General features: G+C 49.8%; 1 protein-coding gene across 1 annotated transcript in view; it reads left to right on the top strand.

The window, feature by feature from the left end:
- Positions 1–20,979, top strand: part of MUC4 (mucin 4, cell surface associated) — a 47,246-nt gene extending 26,267 nt beyond the window's left edge. Inside the window, exons 6-24 of the mRNA XM_029215409.1 lie at positions 315–445; positions 1,898–1,986; positions 3,726–3,905; positions 4,089–4,214; positions 4,971–5,090; positions 5,437–5,645; positions 6,410–6,500; positions 6,952–7,119; positions 7,710–7,811; positions 8,210–8,443; positions 9,549–9,686; positions 11,252–11,433; positions 12,998–13,157; positions 14,122–14,301; positions 14,660–14,733; positions 16,058–16,122; positions 16,208–16,440; positions 18,147–18,309; positions 19,295–20,979. Of these exons, the coding sequence (XP_029071242.1) occupies positions 315–445; positions 1,898–1,986; positions 3,726–3,905; positions 4,089–4,214; positions 4,971–5,090; positions 5,437–5,645; positions 6,410–6,500; positions 6,952–7,119; positions 7,710–7,811; positions 8,210–8,443; positions 9,549–9,686; positions 11,252–11,433; positions 12,998–13,157; positions 14,122–14,301; positions 14,660–14,733; positions 16,058–16,122; positions 16,208–16,440; positions 18,147–18,309; positions 19,295–19,490 (2,841 nt within the window). The 3' untranslated portion in view covers positions 19,491–20,979. The remainder of the gene's footprint in view (positions 1–314; positions 446–1,897; positions 1,987–3,725; positions 3,906–4,088; positions 4,215–4,970; positions 5,091–5,436; positions 5,646–6,409; positions 6,501–6,951; positions 7,120–7,709; positions 7,812–8,209; positions 8,444–9,548; positions 9,687–11,251; positions 11,434–12,997; positions 13,158–14,121; positions 14,302–14,659; positions 14,734–16,057; positions 16,123–16,207; positions 16,441–18,146; positions 18,310–19,294) is intronic.
- Positions 20,980–23,208: the final 2,229 nt, after the last annotated feature.

Here is a 23,208-nt window from a genome sequence, read left to right as displayed (position 1 = left end):
TTGGCTAACCTCTCAGGTTGCTGAAGCTTTCTCATACAGACCCTTTTCTAACTGGATTCTAACCCAGAGTCCTTTACCTTCCCTCCCTGGAAAGAAGTCACAAAGAAGGCAAATCCACCATGGCAGGTGCTTTGACAGTTAGGGTGAAATCTGTGCATAATTCCAAACTTGTTTATATTTTAAGCCCATGCCTTTGCTCTGGGTAGGCCAGGAAAAGGTGACGTGGATGTGGTGGGGGTGGGGGGTGGGATGGGTGGTGGGACATCCCAGATCTCTCACAGGCATCCCTATGTCTGTCTCCTACCAACCCCCAGACCAACACCTACCAGGCCATCCTTTCCACAGACGGGAGCAGGTCCTACGCCATGTTTCTCTACCAAAGCGGCGGTATGCAGTGGGATGTGACCCGGCACCCAGGCAACCCTGTCCTGATGGGCTTCTCCAGGTAGGACAGGGAGGGGCTGTCAGCCCTGAGCAGATAATTGGAGCCCTGCAGAGCAGGGCTTGCGCTGCACACACACTCCATCCCCACCCAGGACAAGGCAGGATTCCTCCTTGCCAATACTTCTGACTCACACAGACTCCAGTTCCCATTTCTTGCTGTTTCAGATTAAAAGATCCCTATTCACCCTGCCATTCTCTTTCCTACCCCAATCCCCGTGCACAGTGATAATAATTCCCAGAGCTTTCACTTCTAGGATTTCCACTGACATTAGCTGACCTCTCTCGACTTCTCAAATATCATCACAATAACAGCCAACATTTATTACACCAAGTACTTAATAGGCATTATTTCATTTGACTATCACAGCAACCTCATGAAGGGGATACCATTTACTACCCATTCTGCAGGTAAGGAAACTGAGGTACAAATAGACAAGTCATTGCCCAAAGTCACAGAGCTGGGAAGTGGCAAAGCAGGAAGTTGAATCCAAAATATAATGCTGAAATCTGCCTTCCTGACTTCTGATGGGCTGAGAATTAACCTCTCGCCCAGGGGCACCAACAGCTTGTGTGGGGTCAGTGGCAAAGATGGAGAGCAGAGAGGTGGATGGCGCGTGGATGCGGGCGTGGGTTCCCAAGTGTGGAGATGGCTCATTCTCTGACACAACAGCTCCGAGCCATGGTGTGTGTGCAATCAGTTGTGAAGGTCACATGTAATTTGTTACTGGTAATTGCTGCAAGGGTTTTTCTCCGAGAGTGTGTTCAGGATCGCCCCTATAATTACATTGCTTTCACTTGCTTTTTGATGTGCCCTGGAGGAGAAAGTAGCGGAATTATCCAACTTAGCTAGGAATTTCACACCATTCTGAGTGCACCCATGGAAGGTGTCATGCCCATGTGCCTCATCTGTCCTGTGTCAAAGGGGAGAAAGGATCCGGAGTCGCTGCTCTGAGACGTGCACCCAGAGAGGCTGAGGGTTCTGCTCCAGGGTTTCCTCCTTCCTGGAGTGGCGCTTAAACACCACCCTGGGGTGTGTGGGGAGGGGCGGAGCACCCATTGCCCAGGTCCTCCTAACTCAGAGACTGCTCTTAACCCTCACAACCAGCCGTCCCCTACAGCACCCCCTCTCCAACCCCTAGTTGAAGGGAAACTAACAGGAAGGAGGCCTGAGCTGTTTCTTTCACACCCCTGTCTCAGGACCAGTTTCCTGCAGTTCTCCATCTGATGTGGAATAAATTAGGGCCTCCAACCCCTGCCCCATCCGCCTCCTTCCCTCTCCTGCTTAGCGCTGGGAGTCAGTGATTCTGACTGAATAGCTGACTGACCAGCTGATAACTAATGACCGGCTGGACTGAGTGGGCTGACTGACCGGCCAGATGAATGAGTAACTTGCCGACTGAGGGGAAAGACTCTGTGTGTGACAGAGGCCAGAGATTCTTTCCTTTGCCTGCAGTGGAGATGGGTATTTCAAAAATAGCCCATTGACATTCCAGCCAGTGTGGAAGAAGTATCGTCCAGACCAATTCCTGGATTCCAACTCAGGTAAAAGCGCCACCTTATCACACTGGAGGGATTCAAGTCCTCTTCTGTCTCACACTCCGCGTGCCATGACAGTCCTAGAGGGGCAGCTCCCTTGTATCTCCACCATCCCAAAGGGTGTTTCCAGCACAATCTGACCTCCCACAGGTGGAATCCAGACTTGGCACTGCCCAGGGAGCAGCGTACCTCCTGCACCCTCATGCAGTACAGAGTCTTCTCCCTGGAATGAGCCAAACCCAGGAGGACTATGAGAGGGGGCCCAGATCCTGAAAGTGAGGACGGGGTACAGCAGGAGGTGGGCACATGAATGAGCAGTTAGGAAAATTCTCCAAGTGTCCTGTCCTAGAGCTGGAGAGAGAACCCAGATGAGATCCCTTAATGGATCTACCAAAAAGGAGTTCCAGGGGATCTAACATCCATTCAGTCATCATTTATTGAGTACCTGCTGTGTGCTGGATACAGTGCTAAGAGCCACAAGTATGAAAAAAATAAAGACCAACTATGTTGGTCTCAGAGAGCTCTTTGGTAAGAAGGCCAGTACTTTAGGTCCCATGGGCCTCCTCCATGACTTGTACTGTCTGGTGGCCCCAAAGGGAAAGAAATTACAGTTTCCAAAATGTGATAGAACAAAAGATATTTTAGCATTAGAAATTAGCCATGTAAACTGTGAAGCATAAATCCAGTTCTAATTGTTCTATGGCAAGAAATTCTGGTAAACAGAAGCTGAGTCAAATCATGAGTGCCATCTTGTGGAGAAAGCTATCCTATCAGATTAAGTCCCTTCTATCCAGATGCAGCCGCTTGTGATGTAGGGGGCGCAATGTGATAGTGTGTGTGTGTGTTTTGGGGGCGAGTATCTGGTGTGTTTCCCTCGATACCAGGCCATTGTGGAGAAGATACACGAACAGCTAATCACAAACAATGATTATCCTTTTCAAAACCTTATCAAGCTGTAGTTATCTTGATAATTTCTTCTTTTGTGTGGGAACAGGATCAAAATCTAATACATTATGTCCTATTGCATTTTTTTGTATTCTGGAGCCCCATTTCTCTCTCATGCAGCTGGGGTGGGTGGTAAGTAACTTACAGTTAATTAAAGGTCTATTTGAAGTTCAAACCCCCTTCAGGATTTCTTCTCCCAATTACTTCTCGTTTCCAAGGATGGCATCTGGGCACAGAGGAAGCTTCCTCAGCCTCGTACTGTCGGAGCAAGCGTCTGCTTCATGTGCCACCTTCCCTGTGGCTCCCCAGCTGACCTCTGAGCCTCAGCCTCCATCCTGGCTGCTTTGGCCACTGGCATGTCTGTGCAAGTGTCTGAGCATGTAGCTGGTGGCTGGTGGCATCACTCACTGAGATATAGGGTGCATGAGGAGAAACTGGTTTGGGGGGATTGGCAGGTATTAGAGCTTAGAGTAGCAGACATGAGGGTAGAGAATGGGGTGGAGTGAAGCTCAGGGCCAGGGTTTGGCTCTGAGTTGGGTATAGGTGAGCTCTCCCTGCCCATCACTTGTCCCAGGGTTTCACCCTAAGATCCAAGCTTTGGGATTTTGACCGTCACATCAAAGGGGCCTTTGGGGAGGAATCCCTGCCAGTCTCAGTTGGGTTCATCCCTGGAAGAGCTGTCCAGAGTTGGGGGAGTGACATACAGAGGGTGCATTTATGAGTTTTGCTTGTCCCTAAAGCTAAATCAGAGCTTGTGGCCCCCGGCCCTGGGATAACCTCTTCTTCCTCTGCTCCCCCAGGCTTCCGAGGGTTGCAAATCTACAAGCTACACAAGGAAGAAAAGCGCAACTACCGTCTCCAGTGCCTGCAGTGGTTGAAGAGAGAGTCTCAGTGGCCCAGCTGGGGCTGGAACCAGATCTCCTGCCCGTGTTCCTGGAGGCAGGGACTATGGGACTTGAGATTCCAGCCCATCAACATAGGTGACGCCTCCTTCCTATCTCTCAAGGCACCCCCAGTGTCCCCCACAAGCCCACCCCCTCCCTCTGGCCATGCCTGACCTTTCCCTTCCGGGGCACCCTCAGTTCCTCCCTGGAAGCACCCCGACCCCACTGCCGCCACCACCACGGGCATCCTGGGCCTGAGTGTGTCTGGGCTTGTTGCAGCCTGGTCGGGCCTTGGCAGCAGGCAGCTGTGCAGCTTCTCCTCCTGGAGAGGGGGCGTGTGCTGCAGCTACGGACCCTGGGGAGAGCTTCTCCAAGGCTGGAGAGTGCAGAGTCCTTGGCAGTTTGGTAAGTGTGTCCACGGAAAACTCAACCCCGCCTTTTCTGGAGCTTTCTGTTCTTCACTGTCAGAGACCAGCTTGGGCTCCACGTCAGCAGTGGGACCCACAGAATGAAGCCTCTTTTCCGCATTTCCTCCCAGCTGCTTCCCCTCAATTTCCTGATCTTGTAAGATTAGGAAGTTTCCGACATCCCTTCCAGCTGGCATCCTAGGGATTTCTGACTGAGTTCCTCTTGCCCCATCTCCACTTGGCCCATAACCCCAGCCCAGAGTAGGGACATCTTTCTAGGGAAGGGGAGGGGCCTGGTCTGACCCAGATTAGCAGGCTGTCTGGGGGAAGACATGGGGTCGTTTCCCGCAGAGACCTTCCAAAGGAGCTAGAGAGGACAGGGTTGGGGGCCCAGGGTAAGCATGTGCTCCCCACCTCCTCCCTGCAATCTCAGCAGCCTCCTTAGTCCCCAGACGACCAGCCACAGCCTCCCACTCCCAGCACTTGGAAAGCAGTGGGACTCAGCGCCCCCCACTCCAAGAAAGGAAGGACCCTGTGCCTGCCCACCAGAGGCTTTGCTCCACGTGGCTCTGACAAGCCCACAAGGGACATAGTAACTGGTCAATGGCCTAAGGTCATTAAGCAGGGTGGGATCTGAACTCATGTGGGCCTGATTTGCCAACCATGCCCTTGCCGCCCACATCATCCTGCCCAAACCTCCCAGCTGGGTCCTGCAGGTCCCTCATCTCCCCCCACCCGCTGCTCTTCCCCACAGACCAAGAACTGGAGCCGCAGAATTGGTGTTGCCGTTTCAACGACAAGCCCTCCTTCTGCGCCCTGTACCAGCTCAGGAGGCCCCGCGTCAGCTGCGCTGGGTACCAGCCCCCGAGGCCAGGTGAGGCTGCCGGAGCCCAGCCCTGGGGCAGGGCTGAAGTGGAAGATCTGGGGAGGAGTAGCCCCTCGGGGTCTGGACCAGGGCGGCAGAAGCTTCCTGGGGCAGCACTGTGACCACAAGGGAAGGTGGAGGTGTGTGCGGAGTGTGGCAGAGGAGGGACTTCAAACACAGCCCTGCGGAGGGAGAGGTGTGGTAGGTGGGGAGGTAATGAGAGGACATGAGTGGGCACACAAGCACAAGAGGGCTTTCGTGGAGGGTTAAATGCTCCATGAGCACCTCTCCAGGCTGAAGCCTCCCAGGTCTTTCCCTGGTCTGCCCTGCCAACCTGGTACCTCATTTGTTCCAGCATGGATGTTTGGGGACCCCCACATCACCACCTTGGATGGTGCCAATTACACCTTCAATGGGCTGGGAGACTTCCTGCTGGTCCGGACCCAGGATAGAAACTCCTCCTTCCTGCTGCAGGGCCGCACTGCCCAGACCGGCTCGGCCCAGGCCACCAACTTCATTGCCTTCGCCGCTGAATACAACTCCAGCAGCCTGGACCCCATCACGGTGAATGGGGCCGGGGCCCTCCCCTCGCAGGGAGCCTTTAGCTCAGGGACCTTCAGCTGGAGACTGAGGCCCCGGAGGAGAAAGAGAAGGAAGAAGGGAAGGGAGCAGGAGGGAGGGAGGATGCATCCTGCCAGCGCAGTGATTCAGATTAGGAGTTTGGGATTAACACACATACACACCAACATTTGTGTATGTATATAAAATAGATCACCAACAGATCACCAACAAGGACCTACTATATAGCCCAGGGAACTATACCGAATATTTTGTAATAACCTATAAGGGAAGAGAATCTGAAGAATTATATATATATATATTCTTCATATACATATATGTCTGAATTGCTGTGCTGTACACCTGAAACTAACATGATATTGTAAATCAACTATACTTCAATAAAAATAAATAAATAATTTAAAAAAGAGTCAACCCGGGAGACACGGGATTAGGGTCCTGGCTGTGAGACTGAAGAAACAACTTAACTTCCAGTGCCTCTTTTTCCTTAGAGTAAAATGGGGATGATAATATTACCTACCTCACAGGGCCGCTGTGAGATTTAAAAGCTAATCTATGAAACGTGCCTCGCTCAGAGCCTGGCCCATGCCAAGCGTCTCACACATGGTAGCTAGCATCACCTCATGGTCACACTCCCCATCACCTTCACCTTCATCCAAGCCCCAGGCTCTGAGCTCTGCGCAGCCTCCTTCCTCAGTTTCTGGGCCCACCTGCAGGTCGGTCTTAGGCCTCTGCCAATTCCCTTCCAGGTTCAATGGCTCCTTGAGCCCAGTGACACAATCCACGTTCGGCTCAACAACCAGACTGTAACATTTGAGACTAACCATGAAGGTGCAAAAGGTAGGCTGGGGACAGCCGTCAGCTGCCCTCTCCTGCTACCCTGGGTCAGGATCAGCAGGGTGCCCAGCACCAGGGAGAAGGGAGCTGGGGCGGAGAGGCAGTGGCGTCGGGGAAGAGCAGCGTGGTCACCACCCCTGCTGTCCCTCCAGCAGCTGTGTCTGAGCAGTTCCTTCACCAGAGCCGGGCCTTAAACTTTCCCTCCTCACTTCTCTCCTTCCCCTGAGGCCGTGACAGCCTCCAGCCCGTCCTCAGTCCCCAGGGAGAAGGGTGTGGGGTGGGCCGTGAAGGTGTCCTGTGAGTGTGGTTTGGGGCCACTGGAGTAGGACCCGGCAGGGCATCTCCCAGCTGCTCTTAGTCTCCTCGCTGCATCTTGAAACTTCACTACTGCCAAGTCTTGGGCCTCCAGGGCTCCAATGCTGGCTTTTTCCTCATTTGTCTCCCAACATTCCAGGCCAGGAGATGTTCAACACCTCTGGAGTTGTAATGACCCGCAATGGCTCCACAGTATCAGCCAACTTTGATGGGGCAGTGACCATCTCAGTGATCGCTATCTCCAACATCCTCCACGCATCCTGCAGCCTCCCGGAGGAGTATCAGAACCACACAGAGGGCCTCATGGGTAAGGAACAGGCAGGAGCCTGCCTCTGCCGTGGGAGCTCAGACCCCCCAGCCCGTAAGCAGCTCCACCTCCAGTGGGCCTGTGGATATCACAGGTGGAGTTTCCTTTCTCAGCCTCCTTGGAACAGAGCCTGAGGGTACAGAGCAGCAGGGAAGGAGGAGGGAGGTAGCTCTTCAGCTACCTCTGAGGCTCACTTCCCGTCCTCCTGAAGCTCCGGGTCCAGGGCAGCGGGGGGGAGGGGGCATTGAGGATGGGCTCTGGGGAGCATGGGGCCAGCAGCCACCCTTCCCCTCCCTGCCTCCCTCCCTCCCTCCCTCTGGCTTCACATCTTCCCACCCTCCCCCATCCCCCACATTCCCTCCCTTCTTTCCCCACTTCCTCCTTCACTTCCTTCTTCCCTGAAGCACAGGGGCAGGCTCTGAGGCTATAGTCCTCTCCTGGCCTCCTGGAGGACTGAACCGACAACAGATGCAACTGAAAGAGGCTTCGCAGGCCCCCTACTCCCCACATCTCCATGTGACCTGTTGGATGCTCCCCAGGGAAGGGAGGGCCACAGTCCCAGGGTGGCTGACCCCTGCTCTGTCCCTCAGGCTTCTGGAACGGCAACCCAGATGACGACTTCAGGATGCCCAATGGCTCCACCCTTCCCCCAGGGAGCTCCGAGGAGATGCTTTTTCACTATGGAATGGCCTGTGAGTCTGAGCCTCAAGGTCCCCAGGCAGATGGGGTAGGGCCAGGATGACGGAAGCTGCCGCACTGCCTCCCTCAGGCCTGTGGGGACCAGACCCCTGTCCTCTATGAGAGGGGAGTAGGAAGGAAGAGACCTGAGGATGCTGGTGCCACCTCAGATTTGTCCCCTCCACTTCCGTCCCACCTGCGTCTCTCTACCTGGAAGAGAGGACAAGGAAGTTGGGTGGCCCTCACTCACGAGAGCGGGGACTTCCAGACTCAGAAGCTGGAAGTCACTCTGTCCTTCCACATACCCCTCCCCCACCCAAACCATATAAAGTAAGGGTAAGGGGTGGACACAGCAGAAATATAGCTGGAGTCCCACCCTGGTGCCACCACCATCGCACCTTGTGTGTTTTAGGGGAAATCAACGGAACAAGCCTTTTTGGCAAGAGGGACGACCATTTGCCTTCCAACTTCACCCCTGTCTTCTTTTCACAACTGTCGGGAAACAAATCTTTGAATGAAAATTTGACCTCCAAGTGTAATGGAGATACACACTGCATCTACGATGCCCTGGCCACAGGAAACAAAAGCCTTGGACTGTACACTGGGATGCTCTTTAGAAGATACCAGCAGATGAACACCACCCTGAGTAAGTGGTACGAGGCCCAGGGAGGCATGTGCAGAGTTAGGGGGCAGCTGAGGTGACCCCCTTCCATGACACTCCTTTAAGCTACACATTTTTAAAACTTAATAGATTCTTTTGCTCATGTTATTCCTCTGCTCAAACCGTCCCATGATCCCCCAGCCCTGTCCTTATGATAACCTTCAAAGCCCTATCCAATCTGGCCCCATTGCCTCTCCAAACTCTTCTCCTAGGACTTCCCACCTCACTCATTCCACTCCAGCCCCACTGGCTTCTTTGTGTTCTTCACACATGCCAGGCTCACACCCGACTCCGAGACACTGCACGTGCTATTCTCTTTGCCTGGAATGCCCTTCCCCCAGAGAGCCACAGGCTCGTCCCTCACCTCCTTCCAGTCTCTATTCAAATGTCACCTTCTCAGCAGTGCCTTTCTTGGCTAGCCTGCCTAAAATTTCACATTCACCCCCACTTCCTATTTGCCTTCCCTGCTTTATTTTTTCTCCTTAGTATCTAAAACTATCTAACATATTTTCTAATTTTCATAGATATCTTTTTTATTATTTGTTCATTGCTGCATCCTTACTACCTAGAACAGTTCCAGCCATAGAGTAGATGCTCAATAAATATTTGTTATGACTGACTGACTGAATGAGTGAATACACAGTTGTATGGAAATAGCAGGGCTCCAAAACACAGAGACCAGTGCAAAGGTTTTACTCCCTCTCCATTTCCTGACAAATGCAAAGCCCATCAGATGTTACCCTCATGGTTTACAGCCCTCTTCCAAAGGTAAAACTCCACAACGGTCTGAGCAATGCTGACATCTGATTCACTTCATACCATGCCCAGAATAGCATTCTGATCAGGAAAGAACTTGAATCCTGTTTGAGGAGAAGATAAAAGAGAGAATGAAGATTTGGGTGTGTGGGCAATACAACCACAACCTTCTCTGCATGTGTCTGAGAGCAGGTACACAGAATAATTCCTTCTTCTGGAGGTAGGTCACAGCCCAGGCAATGCCTCACACAAGAGAGAGGACTGAAGAAACAGGAGGCTCAGAAGACAAGAGAGTATCTTGCCTCACATCTCGCATTCCTTCTTTGTGTCTCAGATCAGTACCCCCCGTCTATTGAGGGTCCTGATGTGATGGAAGCCTACATGGGACAGGCCAAGGTGGTTAATTACACCAGCAGCACTAAGGACGTCACATTCGCTCTCAGAAACAACTACACTGACTTCAAGCTCTTTGGTAAGAATCCTTGGCTGGGGCTGTAGCAGACGAGGTCACAGTCAAGCTTCGGGTAATTTTGCATTATTATACCCTGTGCAACTTCATGTCACTTTTCCATTGGAATATCCAGGACCAACATTTCTTGGGAATAATCCCTGTAATTCAAATAGGTGCCCCCAGTGAATAGCAGTGATGGGCTTATGGAGATTTGGCTGGCTAGCTAGACTGCCTCTGGGCATGTACAACTGATTCAAAGATCATTTCATCTCAGTCTTATAATATGCAATCATCCTTATGCAATCAACAAATTATTAGAATAAACATAACAATGAATAAATACTAATTTAAAACATTTTCATATCTATTAAAATAAGGATATCATATGGAACGAGATTTAAAGAAATGCAAATAACTTCATTTGGTACCTTTCTCACTATTTTTATGTTTGTCAACCATGTTTACTTCACTTTGCCTCTCTTTATCTGCTTTTCTGCGCTGGGACCAAGCAAAGCTCCATCTTTCCCTCCCAGTAATGGTGTACAGACCCGGTTTCAGGCCTGTAACCATGATCTGGGTCAAGAGTCAAAGCCCAGGGAATTCCCTGGCAGTCCAGTCCTTAAGACTCAGCACTTTCACTGTGGTGGGCCCGGGCTCAATCCCCGGTTTGGGAACTAAGATCCCACAAACCACGAGGCACGGCAAAAAAAAAAAAAAAAAAAAAGAGTCAAAGCCCACAGGATGTAGCTTGCCTTCTGTTGCCAGCACTAATTAAGCTAGTGACTGTTCTTTGCTAAAACCAAAGCCCTTAGGGACCTTATTCTGAGCTCTGAGCACCTCTCTGACTCATTTTCTTTCTCTGTGCATAAGAAGGGACCGCTTTGGCTGTACCCTGTTGCTCCATATAGCATCCCCTCAGGTGCCAAATTAACAGTATCAGGAGATTTTCTCCTCCATGGGGCTCCTGTCCTGAAGAGTGTTGGCCTGGAAGTTATGCTCGTTTGTTCCCTCCTATCAGCTCTTCTCAATCTACTGTTTTAAGGAGATGTTCCTATTTTCTTGAAAAACATAAGACAGGTTGGATCAGAAGAGTCTTTATTGATAGGTAGCAGTGTTTCACTATAGTCTGGTGTCTGAAGGTGGCTGGTCAAAAGTCCAGGCAATGAGAGCAGTGGGTGAGAAATCAGGGCGAGGGATGAGGATGCCATGAAGCTGAAGTCAGTTGGGCCTGCAGTGTAGCCTGGGGAAGTGTTGGGAGGATCCTGGCCTTCGTCCTCCATCCCCCCTGGATGTCCCATCCTGGTGCAGGCCTAGGCAGCGTTGCCTTTTGGGGTCTCTTCAGGGGGAGCAGCTGCCTCCCCCTCTGTGAGGTTCCACCCTACGATCACTGAGTTGGGTTGGTGCCACCTCCAGCTCGGAGCGTGATCAGGATTACTCCAGGAAACCAGCCTTGCTCAGGGAAATGCCGGAAAAAATTGGAGGGGTGTTCTGGGGTGGGGGGGATGTCCAGCATCAGCTCTTGGGGTGGCGGAGAGCAGAGCAGTTGAGGCCTCCAGCTCTCAACAGTCTCGTCTTCCCTGGGGCAGAGAATGGGACATTGCTATGGACACCAAAGTTGCTGGGACCATTTACTCTGGAGATTCTAGCAAGAAGTGCCAAGGACAACTTGTCGTCTGTACTCAAGCCAAGGACAGTGGTCTGTGCGTGCAAGGCAGAGAGCCAGTGTTTATACAACCAGACCAGCTGGGTGGGTGATTCCTCCCTGGAGGTGAGTGGTGAAGAGGGTGGGCGGTGGGGGAGGTTCCAAGTTGAGGGAAAGGAAGTGGGAACTGAAAGGATGTCGTCCTTCAGCTCCTCTGTGCTAATGTGTGTGATGGGAGGCGGGTGGAGCTGTGGTAGGTGAGTAGAGCAGACAACAATCTCGGACCACAAACTTACAAGTGTAAGAAATAGAACTTTCTTTACTGCTTATAGCTCAACTGAATTTTTATCTCCCAGTTCCCATTTAGCCAGGCTGACAGGAAACTTCCACCTCAGTCTTTCTTAGAGTTGCCCAGTGGTTGCCAGCTCCATGGTTCTGGAGTAAGACAGTGAAGTAAGACAGTAAGATGTGGGTAGGAAGGTGCCCATGTGGTCCCTGGGCCTGAGTCTACATGGATCACAGCTCCATGCACCCTCCCTTCAGACATAGGGGAGTGTTCTGTGGCTTCTGTGCGTTGCTCAGACACAGGAAACCTTGTGGCTTAGGCAGAGTGGCTTAGGGTCCCATCTGCCTAGAAGCACTGCGTAGCCATTTCTCTGGGGCTTCATCTTCATGGTGTTGGGAAGAGAAGTACAGATCCCTCTGATCTTGGTCCCCCCAAAACGTTTTTTTTTTCCCCTTTTACTCTCTTCCTCCAAATAAAAGAAACAACTCTTTTGCAGTTTGAAGAAAATCCTTCTCCATTCAAGTTTCTAGCCAAGATACTTGGCCTAAGTCCATGAATCTGGCCCCATCTGCTTTTTTTTTTTTTTTTTAACTTTTTGGGGGGAGTCAGAAAGGAAAGTGTTCGGCTGGCAATACCCCACTACCTCCTTCACCTCTTACACACACACACACACACACACACACACACACCCTTCTCCTGAAGCATGAGCAGAGAATTCCTACTTGAAAGGGAGAGAGGTGGAGGAGTCTAGGAGGCAGAAAAGGAAAAAAATACAGAGTGGGGGGAAAAGGGATTAAAATCAATATATTATTTTACATATCCCAAGATATCCAGTGTTAAAGGGTTCCATTTCGGGGAGCTTTCCAGCGTCATCTCAGTAGGCGAGATAGAAAAGAGAGATGAGGAACTTGATGAGGATCTGGACGATTCCCCTCCCTGTGCCCTTTCTCTGGTTGTTGCGAGCTCTCACTGTGCTCAGCAACGAGCCTCCTTCTTGGCTGGGAGTCAGCAAGGGAAGAGAGAGCAGGAAACTGCAGCTTACGTAGGATCAAGTTTTCCAGGGATAGTAGAATATTTATTTATTTAGCCCCTGTCTAGGAAGGGTTTCAGGCAAGGAGATTTGCTGTAAGAGGGAAGAGGCTGGGATCCCGGGGCAAAGGCCAGGCAGAGGGCTCAGGAAAAGGATGGCCCAGGGAGGCCACGTGGCCTGGAAGACGGTCTGCCTTTGACAGGGACGTGCAGGCCCAGGGCCTGTTCAAGAAGCTGCTCAGTGGATACTGGCAGAATTAAGACAAGGACTCAGGGTCCATGGGTTCTCAGACCTGAGGGGTTGGTACAGCAACACCCCAGAAACCCTTAATGGTTCAGCCTCCTGGCCGCCCAGTGATCAGCAACCTATTCCAGGTGGCCGACTGCAAGTGTGACGGGAACACCACAGGCCGCTACTGCAACCGCTCCAAGGACCCCTGTGAAGAGCAGTGCTTCCCGAATGTGAAGTGCATTTCCGGGAAGGGCTGCGAGGCCTGCCCCCCGAACCTGACTGGGGATGGACGTCACTGTGCACGTGAGCTGGGGACAGGGCCTCGGCAGGAGGAGGTTCTGGGGACAGGTGACATCTCGAGGGCCTAAGACAACTGGGCGAACCATTTCTCCCCCCTTTCCAGCAAGTCTTTAGAATGTTCAATACAGGTAGGTATGGTAAGGAGGTAAGGTGGGTATGGCAGGGTGTGAGGCCGAAGGAGAAGAGATTGTACAGGCATGGAGGAGGGGCCAGAGCTGAGAAGCCCTGAGACACTGTTGGGGGAAACCCCGGGCAAAAGACTGAAGATGGCCTGGAGAGGGCAGGGAACTTTTAGCAGCAGCCAGGGAGCCAGAAGTAAGCTGGGGTGGGGCCCTCAGGCTCCGGGGTTTTTCAGAGATGCAAGGCCCAGGGTCTCTGCATTTCCCTAGTCAGGACATTGTGTGAGGGGGGGATGGGAGGGCGGGGGTGCTGCCATGGGTATCTGGTGGCAGGTGTGCCTCGTCTTCCCTTTGAGTCCTCCTTCTACCATCTGTTGCTTGACCTTTGAGCCATCAGAGTCATGAGGGCATCATGGTGAGGCCTCCACTAAGCCCCCTGAAGCGCCCCAGTGAAATCTAGAGACCACTGCATCTTCTGAGCAGAGACCAGAGAGGTAGAACCACAGCCTTATAAAGGCAGAAAAGGGGATGGAAGTGAAGAAAACAGGTCGGTGGGCTTTCCTGAAAGAGAGTCCTTTCCTGATGGGAAGGGTCTGATAAACACTCCATTCCCTCAGCAGAATTGGGAGAACCCTTACCTGGCAGGGGAATAAGGGTCGCCCGGCAAAGAAATGTCTGGAAAAGGAAGAAGGATAGTTTGGGGTTCAGAGTGGCCCACAAGCAGAATGCAGTTTAAGTGGGCTTTGCGGGAAAGAAATCAAGCCTGTCCTGGGAGCAGCTTTCCCTGGGCCGGGGGCTGCCCCTTGCTGCTGAGAGAGGTGTTGCTGACCTCTCTGCTCCCCTTGCAGCTCTGGAGAACCCCTTCCTCTGTCAGAACAAGTCCTGCCCTGAGAATTACTGCTACAACAATGGCCACTGCTACCTCTCCCAGGCTCTGGCCTGCCAGCCCGCCTGCACCTGCCCCCCAGCCTTCACCGACACCCGCTGCTTCCTGGCTGGGAACAATTTCACTCCAACCGTCCGTCTAGGTACAACCAGATACTCCACCATCCCCACTTCTCTCTCCTTGGGGGACGATATGGGGCTCTGGGGGCCAGGCTAAGTCCCTCAAACTCACAGGACACAACTCCAAATTTCCCTCAGGTGGTGGTAAGTTGTAGGCTATGGGAGCGAGTGGGGGGCAGCTGTCACAGCATGAACCACGGGCCTGAGCAGTCTGCTGAGGAAAGACCGAAGGTGACCTCACAGCTCAGCAAGACAAGAGTCAGGGAAGCCTTGATCATAGTCCAACATGCATTTGTGTGAGGGTCAGCAGACTTGGCCACTTCTGCTGATCCTTCTGGTAAACCTGTGAGGTGATTATGAACCTCCTTCTCTCATCTCCAGAGCTTCCCTTAAGGATCATCCATCTCTCACTCATTGAAGACGAAGGTGCCTCCCAAGCAGATGTCAATGCCTCGGTCAGTGCTGCAGGCCAGCTCTGGGTGGGGGACGGGTCTTGGCAGGTTCTGGGTGGGGTCTTAGCCATGGCTTGTGCATTCTGCATCTCATAATCCGTCCAGATTCAACTGCCAGAGGAGGCTGGAGCCTCCTGCCCCAGGGAAGGCTGGGGGTGAGGAAAGCAGGAAGGCCTAGGACAGAGACCTCCAAGGGGGTTAGAATGACCAACTCGCAATGAATAGAGTCCAGGGTGGCCGAGTCAATGCAGCCTTTCCTTCCGAGCATCCCTCAAGACCTGCCCTTGGATATTATATGGAGGAAACACAAGAGAGCATTTCACCTCCAGGAAGCCTTCCCTGACTTCGCCGAGGAAACTGGGCCTCCCTCTTCTAGGCTTCCATGCCCTTGTCCATTCCCCAATCACAGGCAAAGTAGCACAGTAGTTGAGCTATTGAGGCTCTAGAACCCTACCCAGGTTCAAATCCTGACACTACCACTCACTAGAGCAGGTGTAATAATTAGACAAATTATTTGAACTCCCATCTGTAAAAATAAAAGTAATAACAGTACTTATGTCAATGGTTTGTGTCAAGGTTTAAATGATAATGTAGGCAAAGCACTCAGCACGGTGCCTAAAACACAATGTATTAAAAAAAATTATCCAAATTATTATTACTACTGTTGCTACTACTACTACTACAGCACTCCACACTCCGTACGGTAAAATCTGTTAACATTTGTCTACTGCGCCAGACTAGACATGAGAATGGACATGAGAATGGACTGTTCCTAAGTCACACTGACATCCCTCACACTTGACCATCCCCTAGGACTGGCTAAAGATAATCTCTGTTCAATATACACGTGGGGAGAGAATGAGTGGGTAAATCGGGGATCAGAGGCAAGGTAGAGGTCATTCATTTCAGATTCTCCCCTTGTGATAGGAAGTGGGGGTGAGGATATGTAAAGTCCTTCACTCACCAACAAACTTCTATTAAGCAGGGACCTGTGCCAGTCACCAGGCTAGGCTGGGGTGTGGGGATGCAGAAATGCATAAGAAACATTCTGGTGTCTTGGGTCCTCATCTTCAAAGAAGGAAACAGGGAGTTCCCTGGTGGCCTAGTGGTTAGGATTCCAGGCTTCCACTGCTGTGGCCGGGGTTCAATCCCTGGTCAGGGAACTGAGATCCCACAAGCTGTAGGGTGTGGCCAGAAAAAAATAAAAAAGGGAAGAAGGAAACAGAAAGGGATGAATATATGCATTAAAGTGGGAAGGGTCTCCTTTCTGGATTGGGCCTCACCCTCACTTCCACCCTCCCACCCCAACTCCCATCCCCTGCCTTAGGTGGCCTATAGACTGAGGAACCTGGATGTGCGGGCCTTTCTCTGGAACAGACAAGTGGATCAAATGTAAGTGGGACTATCCCCACCTGGTCGCCGGGTCCTCCCCCAAACTCCTCACCCCTTGGCCCCTCACTCTGCCCCTCCCATACAGTGGACCCCCAATAGCACTGGCCTCAGGAAGCTCCCTTCACCGCTGGAGCATCATCTCGGAGTTCCAGTACCGCCCTGGGGGCCCTGTCATCAACTTCCTGAATACCCAGCTGCTAGACGCAGTGGTGGAGGTGTTCTTAACTCCGTGGAGGAGGTGGAAGAGAAGTGCGGGGCCCAGGAACAACGTGACCTTCCACCCCATCTACAGGAGGGACGTGTACAGTATTATGGCTCGTGAGTCACTGTCTTGGGGACAGCTAGTGGGATAGCTGAGGGGGGAGGTAAGCAGAGGGAGCCTGTCACAGATCTGCAGCCCACACAAATCCATGGCTGAAATGTGTTCTACAGCAAGCCACAGACAAAAATTAAGTTAATTTAGTTTTTTTTGTTTGTAATTTTTGAGAGAAATTGTGAACATTTTACCCACCAGCCTTCTAAATTCAAGAACAGGCGCACAAAATACTGCTTGATGAATCCCCACGTGTACAGTTTCACAGAGCAATTACTCCAACTGCTGCTTTCCTGACCGTCACTGCTAATGGTTTTCTTTCCACAAAATTGTTAATGATTTGGTTAAAAGACCGTTGTACTTTATAAACATAAACAAGGACATTCTTTTTGCCTTTGCCCTCCAGCTGGAGATATTCAGTTGAAGGCTGGAGACCTGGCCCAGGGGCAGATATATCCCCTCCCTGAAAGAGTGTGACCCCATGCAAAAGCCATCCCCAATCTAGGCCTCCACACTCCCATCTGGAAAATGAGATGGGATTTCTGAGGTCCCTTTCAATTCTGACAGCCCCTAATTATCCCGGAACAGGAATGAAATATGTTGGCAAGCTTGCCAGGGAAGGAAAGGAATAGCCCACCGTATTTTGTGAGTCAGGCAGAGAACAGGGCAGTGAGTATGTCAAACCCAACAGAAGCTGCTGCGTTACTTGGGTCCAGGACCAAGCCAGAGCTTCTTTTAGAATCTAGGCTAAGCCTCCTCCGTCCCAGGAGCAACGATGTGAAATTCTCCAAACTACTATGTGTATGGGTGGTAGGGGAGTAGGGTTGGGGTTAAGAGGACACCCCAGACCTGATTGTGCCTTTTGTTAGAGAAAACAAACAAACAAACATCCCGCAATTTTTATTATACAAGTACAATGTGTTTATTGTAGAAACTTTAGGAAACACAAATTAACAAAAAGAAAAAAAAATCACTTGTAATCCCTGTCCCCAAAGACAAATCCATTTTGCACCTATTTTTCTGAATTTTCTTTTATGCATAGGAACCTTCACACATATAAATTTGTTTACAATAAAGGGATCAAATCATGCCTAATGTTTGTTAACCTCCTCATTACTGAAATAATTGTGAACATATTATCTTGTATATTGTTTACACATTCCAATTTCATATATTAGTTTACAATATGTCTTAATATAGTGTGCTATAATAGATTTTAAAAAGAATGTTATACTAATAGTGACCATTTAATGAGGGCTTCCTGTGTCAGGCACTGTTATATTATCTGTTATATTATATTATCTGCATATATTATCTCATTTAAAATTTACAGCAAGGTAGTTTCCTTTTAAAAATAAGGAAACTGAGGCTGAAAGAGTTAAGAAATTTCCCCTAAACCACACAACCAGTTAGTAGTAGAGTTTGAATTTCAACTCAGGTCTGGCTGATTTCAAAGCATATGCTCTTAATCAATGCATTTTTCATACCGTGGTGCTTATCAGTTGCACAATATTTAACAAAACCACTCCTGTTGAACATTATTGCTCTTATTAACCATGCTGCTCTGGTCTTCCATGAACATATGTAGTTTTCATGTGTGTTTCCAATTATTTCTCAGGATAAATGCCTGAAAATGGAATTCTTGATCCAAAAGGTATAGATCTGGTGTTAATCGGTTGCTTTCTATATTCACTTTTATCCTACCTGACAGTGAATGTGAGCACGCTGGAAACTTACTTCCAATGCAGCGGATACAAGGGCTACCATCTGGTCTTCCACCCCCAGAGCGGCTTCACCTGCGTGTCCCCCTGCAGTGAGGGCTACTGTGAGCACGGAGGCCAGTGCCAGCACCTGCCCGATGGGCCCCGCTGCAGGTGGGCGGGGCTGGGGGCAGGAGGCGGAGGGCAGTGCTGGGAATCCAAGCTGCAAGGGGTCCGGAAATGCCATGGTACCTCGTGGTGTCTGAAAATTTAGGATGGCTCCGTTTGTAATTAAGAGAAAGGGGATCAGAGGGAAAAGGGACAATGGAAAAGAAGATGTGTGCATGCCTAAACTGTGCGGATGAAAAAGTTGCTATATTACCTATGCAACTCAAACCAGCTACTGGGTAGATATTATGACCACTTTAAAGATGAGAAAACTGCAGCTTAGAGACGATAAGGAATCTGCCTAAGGTACCCAACAAGTTAAGTAACAGGATCGGGGTTCCAAAGCCAGACTCTCCCACCTGATTTTGCTTCTTGGGTGGACAGCCTGCTGCCTCATTGTGGAAAAGGAGCCCATTGTCTTGTGTCTAGGCCCGGCCCTGCCCCTCCTTAAGAGTAACAGGGGAGGCCCTCTCAAACTGGCGCCCTCTGTCCCACCGGTTCATCAGCAGTCTGAGGGGCTCCTGTGAGGGGAGTGCACTAGGTCGCAGGCCTGCCATGGAGAGGGGCAGCGCCACCTGGGCCCTCTTGTCACATCAGTGCCCTCCGTCTACGCTTGTTCCCACTGCAGTTGCAGATGGGCCCAGCCCTCTCCGCTCCTGAGTCCAAGGAGGGGGCGGGTGGAGCCTAGCACCGGACCCCAGCTCTCCGGGGGTAGGCAGGGTTTGTGACTGCGCATGCTCACCTGCGGCCAGCCCCGCCCCCTCCCCGAAGTCCCTGTGGAGGCGACCTTAGATGAATTCACCACCCCTCCCCCATCCCCCGCCCTCCTTGGTAGCCCGGTGGCCTCCCCTCAGCTCCAAGTCAGGGCTGACTCCGCCCCTTCCCTAGAGGGGAGCCGAGCCTATCGTGGAAAACCTCCTCTGGCCCGACAGAGAGGAGGGATGGGGAGGCCGAGCCACCTGCTGACCGTGTCCCCTCTCTCTGTCCCCAGCTGTGAGCCCTTCTCCATCTACACGCCCTGGGGCAAGCGCTGTGAGCACCTGAGTTTGAAACTCGACGCCTTCTTCGGGATCCTTTTCGGGGCCCTGGGCGCCCTCCTGCTGCTGGGGGTCGTGCTGTTTGTGTTCCTGCGCTTCCGGGGCTGCTGCGGGAGCCGTTTCTCCTACCCGCTGGGCTCGGAAAGCTGAGGCTTTGCCCCGAACGGGCTGCGGTGGCCTATGATACCTCAGGAGCTACCCCAGCCTCACCTGCACACACTCCCAGGCGTCGTGGTTTAGGGAGCCTGGAAAAAGTAAGGTGACTGATGCGGATTCAGGATTCTTTAAGAAGAATGAATAATGGGAATGAATAATAAAGACCACACCTTGTCAGAACAGGAGACACAGAGGCTGAAAGGAAGAGGCCATAAAGGCCTACTATATAAACAGATGGATTCTCACACAGACATACCCACACAGAGGACACTGACCTACAGAAACACTACGTGCACACACCAGAGTTGATGGGGTGATGGCTTTAAATTAAAAACCAAAATACATTTGCACACAAAAGTCTCCAGTTTACTTCTAATTAAAGTTTATTTAAATAAAATCCCTCTGACTTTTTGTGTTCCCAAAGCCATGGATTTCATTCATGATTTTCCTCTGGTGGCTAAAGGGCCTGATACAGAGGGTGGAGGGAGCAGAGGTCGGTTGGACCCAGTCCTGCTTCAGCCCTCAGTTACTCTATGTTGGGAAGCTCGGTTACTCCAGCCCAGACTTGGATCTTTGCTTCAGTCTCCACATCCCCTTCTTCCCCTCCCCCCAACACAAGCCAAGGCCTGGCCCTCTGAGGAGAGTGGTAAGGATACCCCCATATGGAGTATCCCCAACTCTCTCCCAGGACCCTTCCCTGCCTTGCTGGTCTCTGCCCATCAGTTTCAAGAGGATAAGTATGCAGTGCCTCTTCCTATCTGGAGTGTTCCCTGGAGGAAGGATTAAATCATTTCAGCTCCCTTTCCAGGAACCACCCCATCCTTAGATCTAGGGTACCCAACCCCTGATACATTTTCTCTGTCCTTTCCTGGGCCCCAGTTAGAGTCTTTTGAGCTGCTCCACCCCGTACTCCCTCAGTCCCACTCTCTCTGCTTTTCCCAGGAACCTGATCAGTTTCCACCTCAACCTTCTCTCTTAGCAGGCTGAACTTTACACATATCTGGTATAACAACTCCAAGGACAATTGGTCCACACCTCCTGTGTCCAGAGCACCTCAGTTCCAATCCTGTGCAGAAGCTGGGTAGTTGCCTTTTGGTCCTATATCCCAAATCCATGAAGAGAGAATCTGATTGGTCCAGCTTGTGTCAGTTGTCCATCCCTGGTCCAATCAAGTGTAACCACAGAGTAGGAAAAGAGGTCACATGATACAAACCTGGTGATCAGGCTCAGACTTGTAGGTGAGTAAGTGGTGTTGGGAGAAGTTCCAAGAGAAATATGATTTCTGATCTGAGCAAAGACTCCAAACTGTCTGCTTTACATAGAGAACGACTTCTCCCAGCAGGTGAAGCGCCTCCCAATATGTACAAGTCTGTCGTCTTCCCCTCAAATGCCCCCAAGTGTAATCAAGTCTCCATATAGAACCACATTCATTTAATCCCAGCATTCACTTATCAAGAATTAAGCACATGGGAATTCTCTGGTGGTCCAGTGGTTAGGACTCTGTGCTTCCACTGCAGGGGGTAAGGGTTCGATCCCTGGTCGAAGAACTAAGATCCCACGTGCTGGGTGGCATGGCAAAAAAATAAAAAATAAAAATAAAAAAGAATTAAGCACATAGCCCAAATACGTTCACTGGTGAATTCTATTGATACCTAACATTTCAGGAAGAAATTCTACCAACTCTATAATCTCTTTCAGAAGACTGAAGCAGAGGGAAGCTTCCTAACTCATTCTGTAAGGCCAGCACTTTCCTAATACTAAAACCAGAAAAATGCATCACAAGAAAATAAAACTATACACCAATCTCTCATTAACATAGATGCAAAAATCCTCAAGAAAATATTGGCAAATCGAATCCAACAATGGATAAAAGGAATTATACACCACAATAAAGTGGCATTTATCCCAGGTACGCAAGTCTGGTTCTACATTTTAAAATAAATTAATGTAATCTATCATGTCAACAGACTGAAGAAGAAATCACATAATCATATCCATAGATGCAGAAAAAGCATTTGACAAAATTCAACACCCTTTTTTGATGAAAACTCTCAACAGACTAGGAATAGAGGGGAACTTCCTTAGCTTGATAAAACACACACACACACACACACACACACACACACACACTCTACAAAAAAATCCTACAGCTAACATCATACTTAATGGTGAGAAACTCAAAGCTTTCCAGCTAAGATCAGGAATAAGGCAAGGATGTCCCCTCTTACCACTGCTTTTCAACATTCGTACTGGAAGCCCTAACTAATTCAATAAGACACACAAAAAATTCTTTTTAAGGTATAAAGATTGGGAAGGAAGAAATGAAACTGTCATTGTTCACAAATGACATGATTGTCTATGTAGAGAATCTGAAAGAATTGATTCTAAAAAACCCTCCTGAAACTATTAAGAAATTTTTTTTTTTTTTTTGCGGTACGTGGGCCTCTCACTGTTGTGGCCTCTCCCACTGCGGAGCATAGGCTCCGGACGCGCAGGCCCAGCGGCCATGGCTCACGGGCCCAGCCGCTCCGCGGCATGTGGGATCCTCCCGGACCGGGGCACGAACCCGCGTCCCCTGCATCAGCAGGTGGACTCTCAACCACTGCGCCACCTGGGAAGCCCCTATTAAGCAATTTTATCAAGGTTTTAGGATACAAGGTTAATGTACAAAAATCAATTGTTTTCCTGTATACCAGCAATAAACAAATAGAATTTGAAATTAAAAGCACGTTACCATGTCCATTAGCAACCAACCAATAGAATTAAATACTTAGGTATAAATCTAACAAAATATATACAAGGTCTATATCTGGAAAACCACAAGACTCGGATGAAAGATATCATAGAACTAAATAAATGGAGAGATACTCCATGTCCATGGATAGGAAGACTCAATACTGTCAAGAAGTTAGTTCTTCCCAGCTTGATCTACAGATTCAATGCAAACCCAATCAAAACCCCAGCAAGATTTTTTATAGATATTCACAAACTGATTCTAAAGTTTCTCTGGAGAGGCAAAAGACCTAGAATAGTCAATTCAATATTGAAGGAGAAGAACAAAGTCAGAAGACCTATACTACCTAATTCAAGACTTACTTTTAAGCTAAGTGCTTTATAAACTATAGTAATCAAGACAGTGTGGTGTTATTAAAAGAATAAACAAATAGATCAGTGGAACAGAATAAAGAGCCCAGAAATAGACTCACATAAATATAGTCAACTGATCTTTGACCAAGGAGCAAAGGCAACACAATGAAACAAAGACAGCTTTTTCAACAAATGGTACTAGAACAACTGAACATCCACATGCAAAAATATGACTCTAGACACAGACTTTACACCCCTCACAAAAACTAACTCAAAATGGAACAAGACATAAATGTAAAATACAAAACTATAAAACTCCTAAAAGATAACATAAGAGGAAACTTAGATGACCTTGGGTATGGTAATGACTTTTCAGATACAACACCAAAGTCATGATCCATGAAAGAAAGAATTGATAAGCTGGACGTCATTAAAATTAAAAACTTCTTTCAAGAGAATGAGAAGACAAGCCTGGGGGAAAATATTTGCAAAAGATGCATCTGATAAAGGACTGTTATCCAAAATATACAAAGGACTCTTAAAACTCAACAACAAGAAAACAAACAACCTGATTAAAAGATAGGCAAAAGACCTGAGCATAGACCTCACCAAATAAGATATACAG

Source organism: Monodon monoceros, unplaced genomic scaffold (genome assembly GCF_005190385.1).
Source record: "Monodon monoceros isolate NGI ecotype Baffin Bay Population unplaced genomic scaffold, NGI_Narwhal_1 Super_Scaffold_11, whole genome shotgun sequence".
Taxonomy (NCBI): Eukaryota; Metazoa; Chordata; class Mammalia; order Artiodactyla; family Monodontidae; genus Monodon; species Monodon monoceros.
Note: the sequence above shows the minus strand (reverse complement) of the source record. Positions and strands in the feature narration are given on the sequence as shown.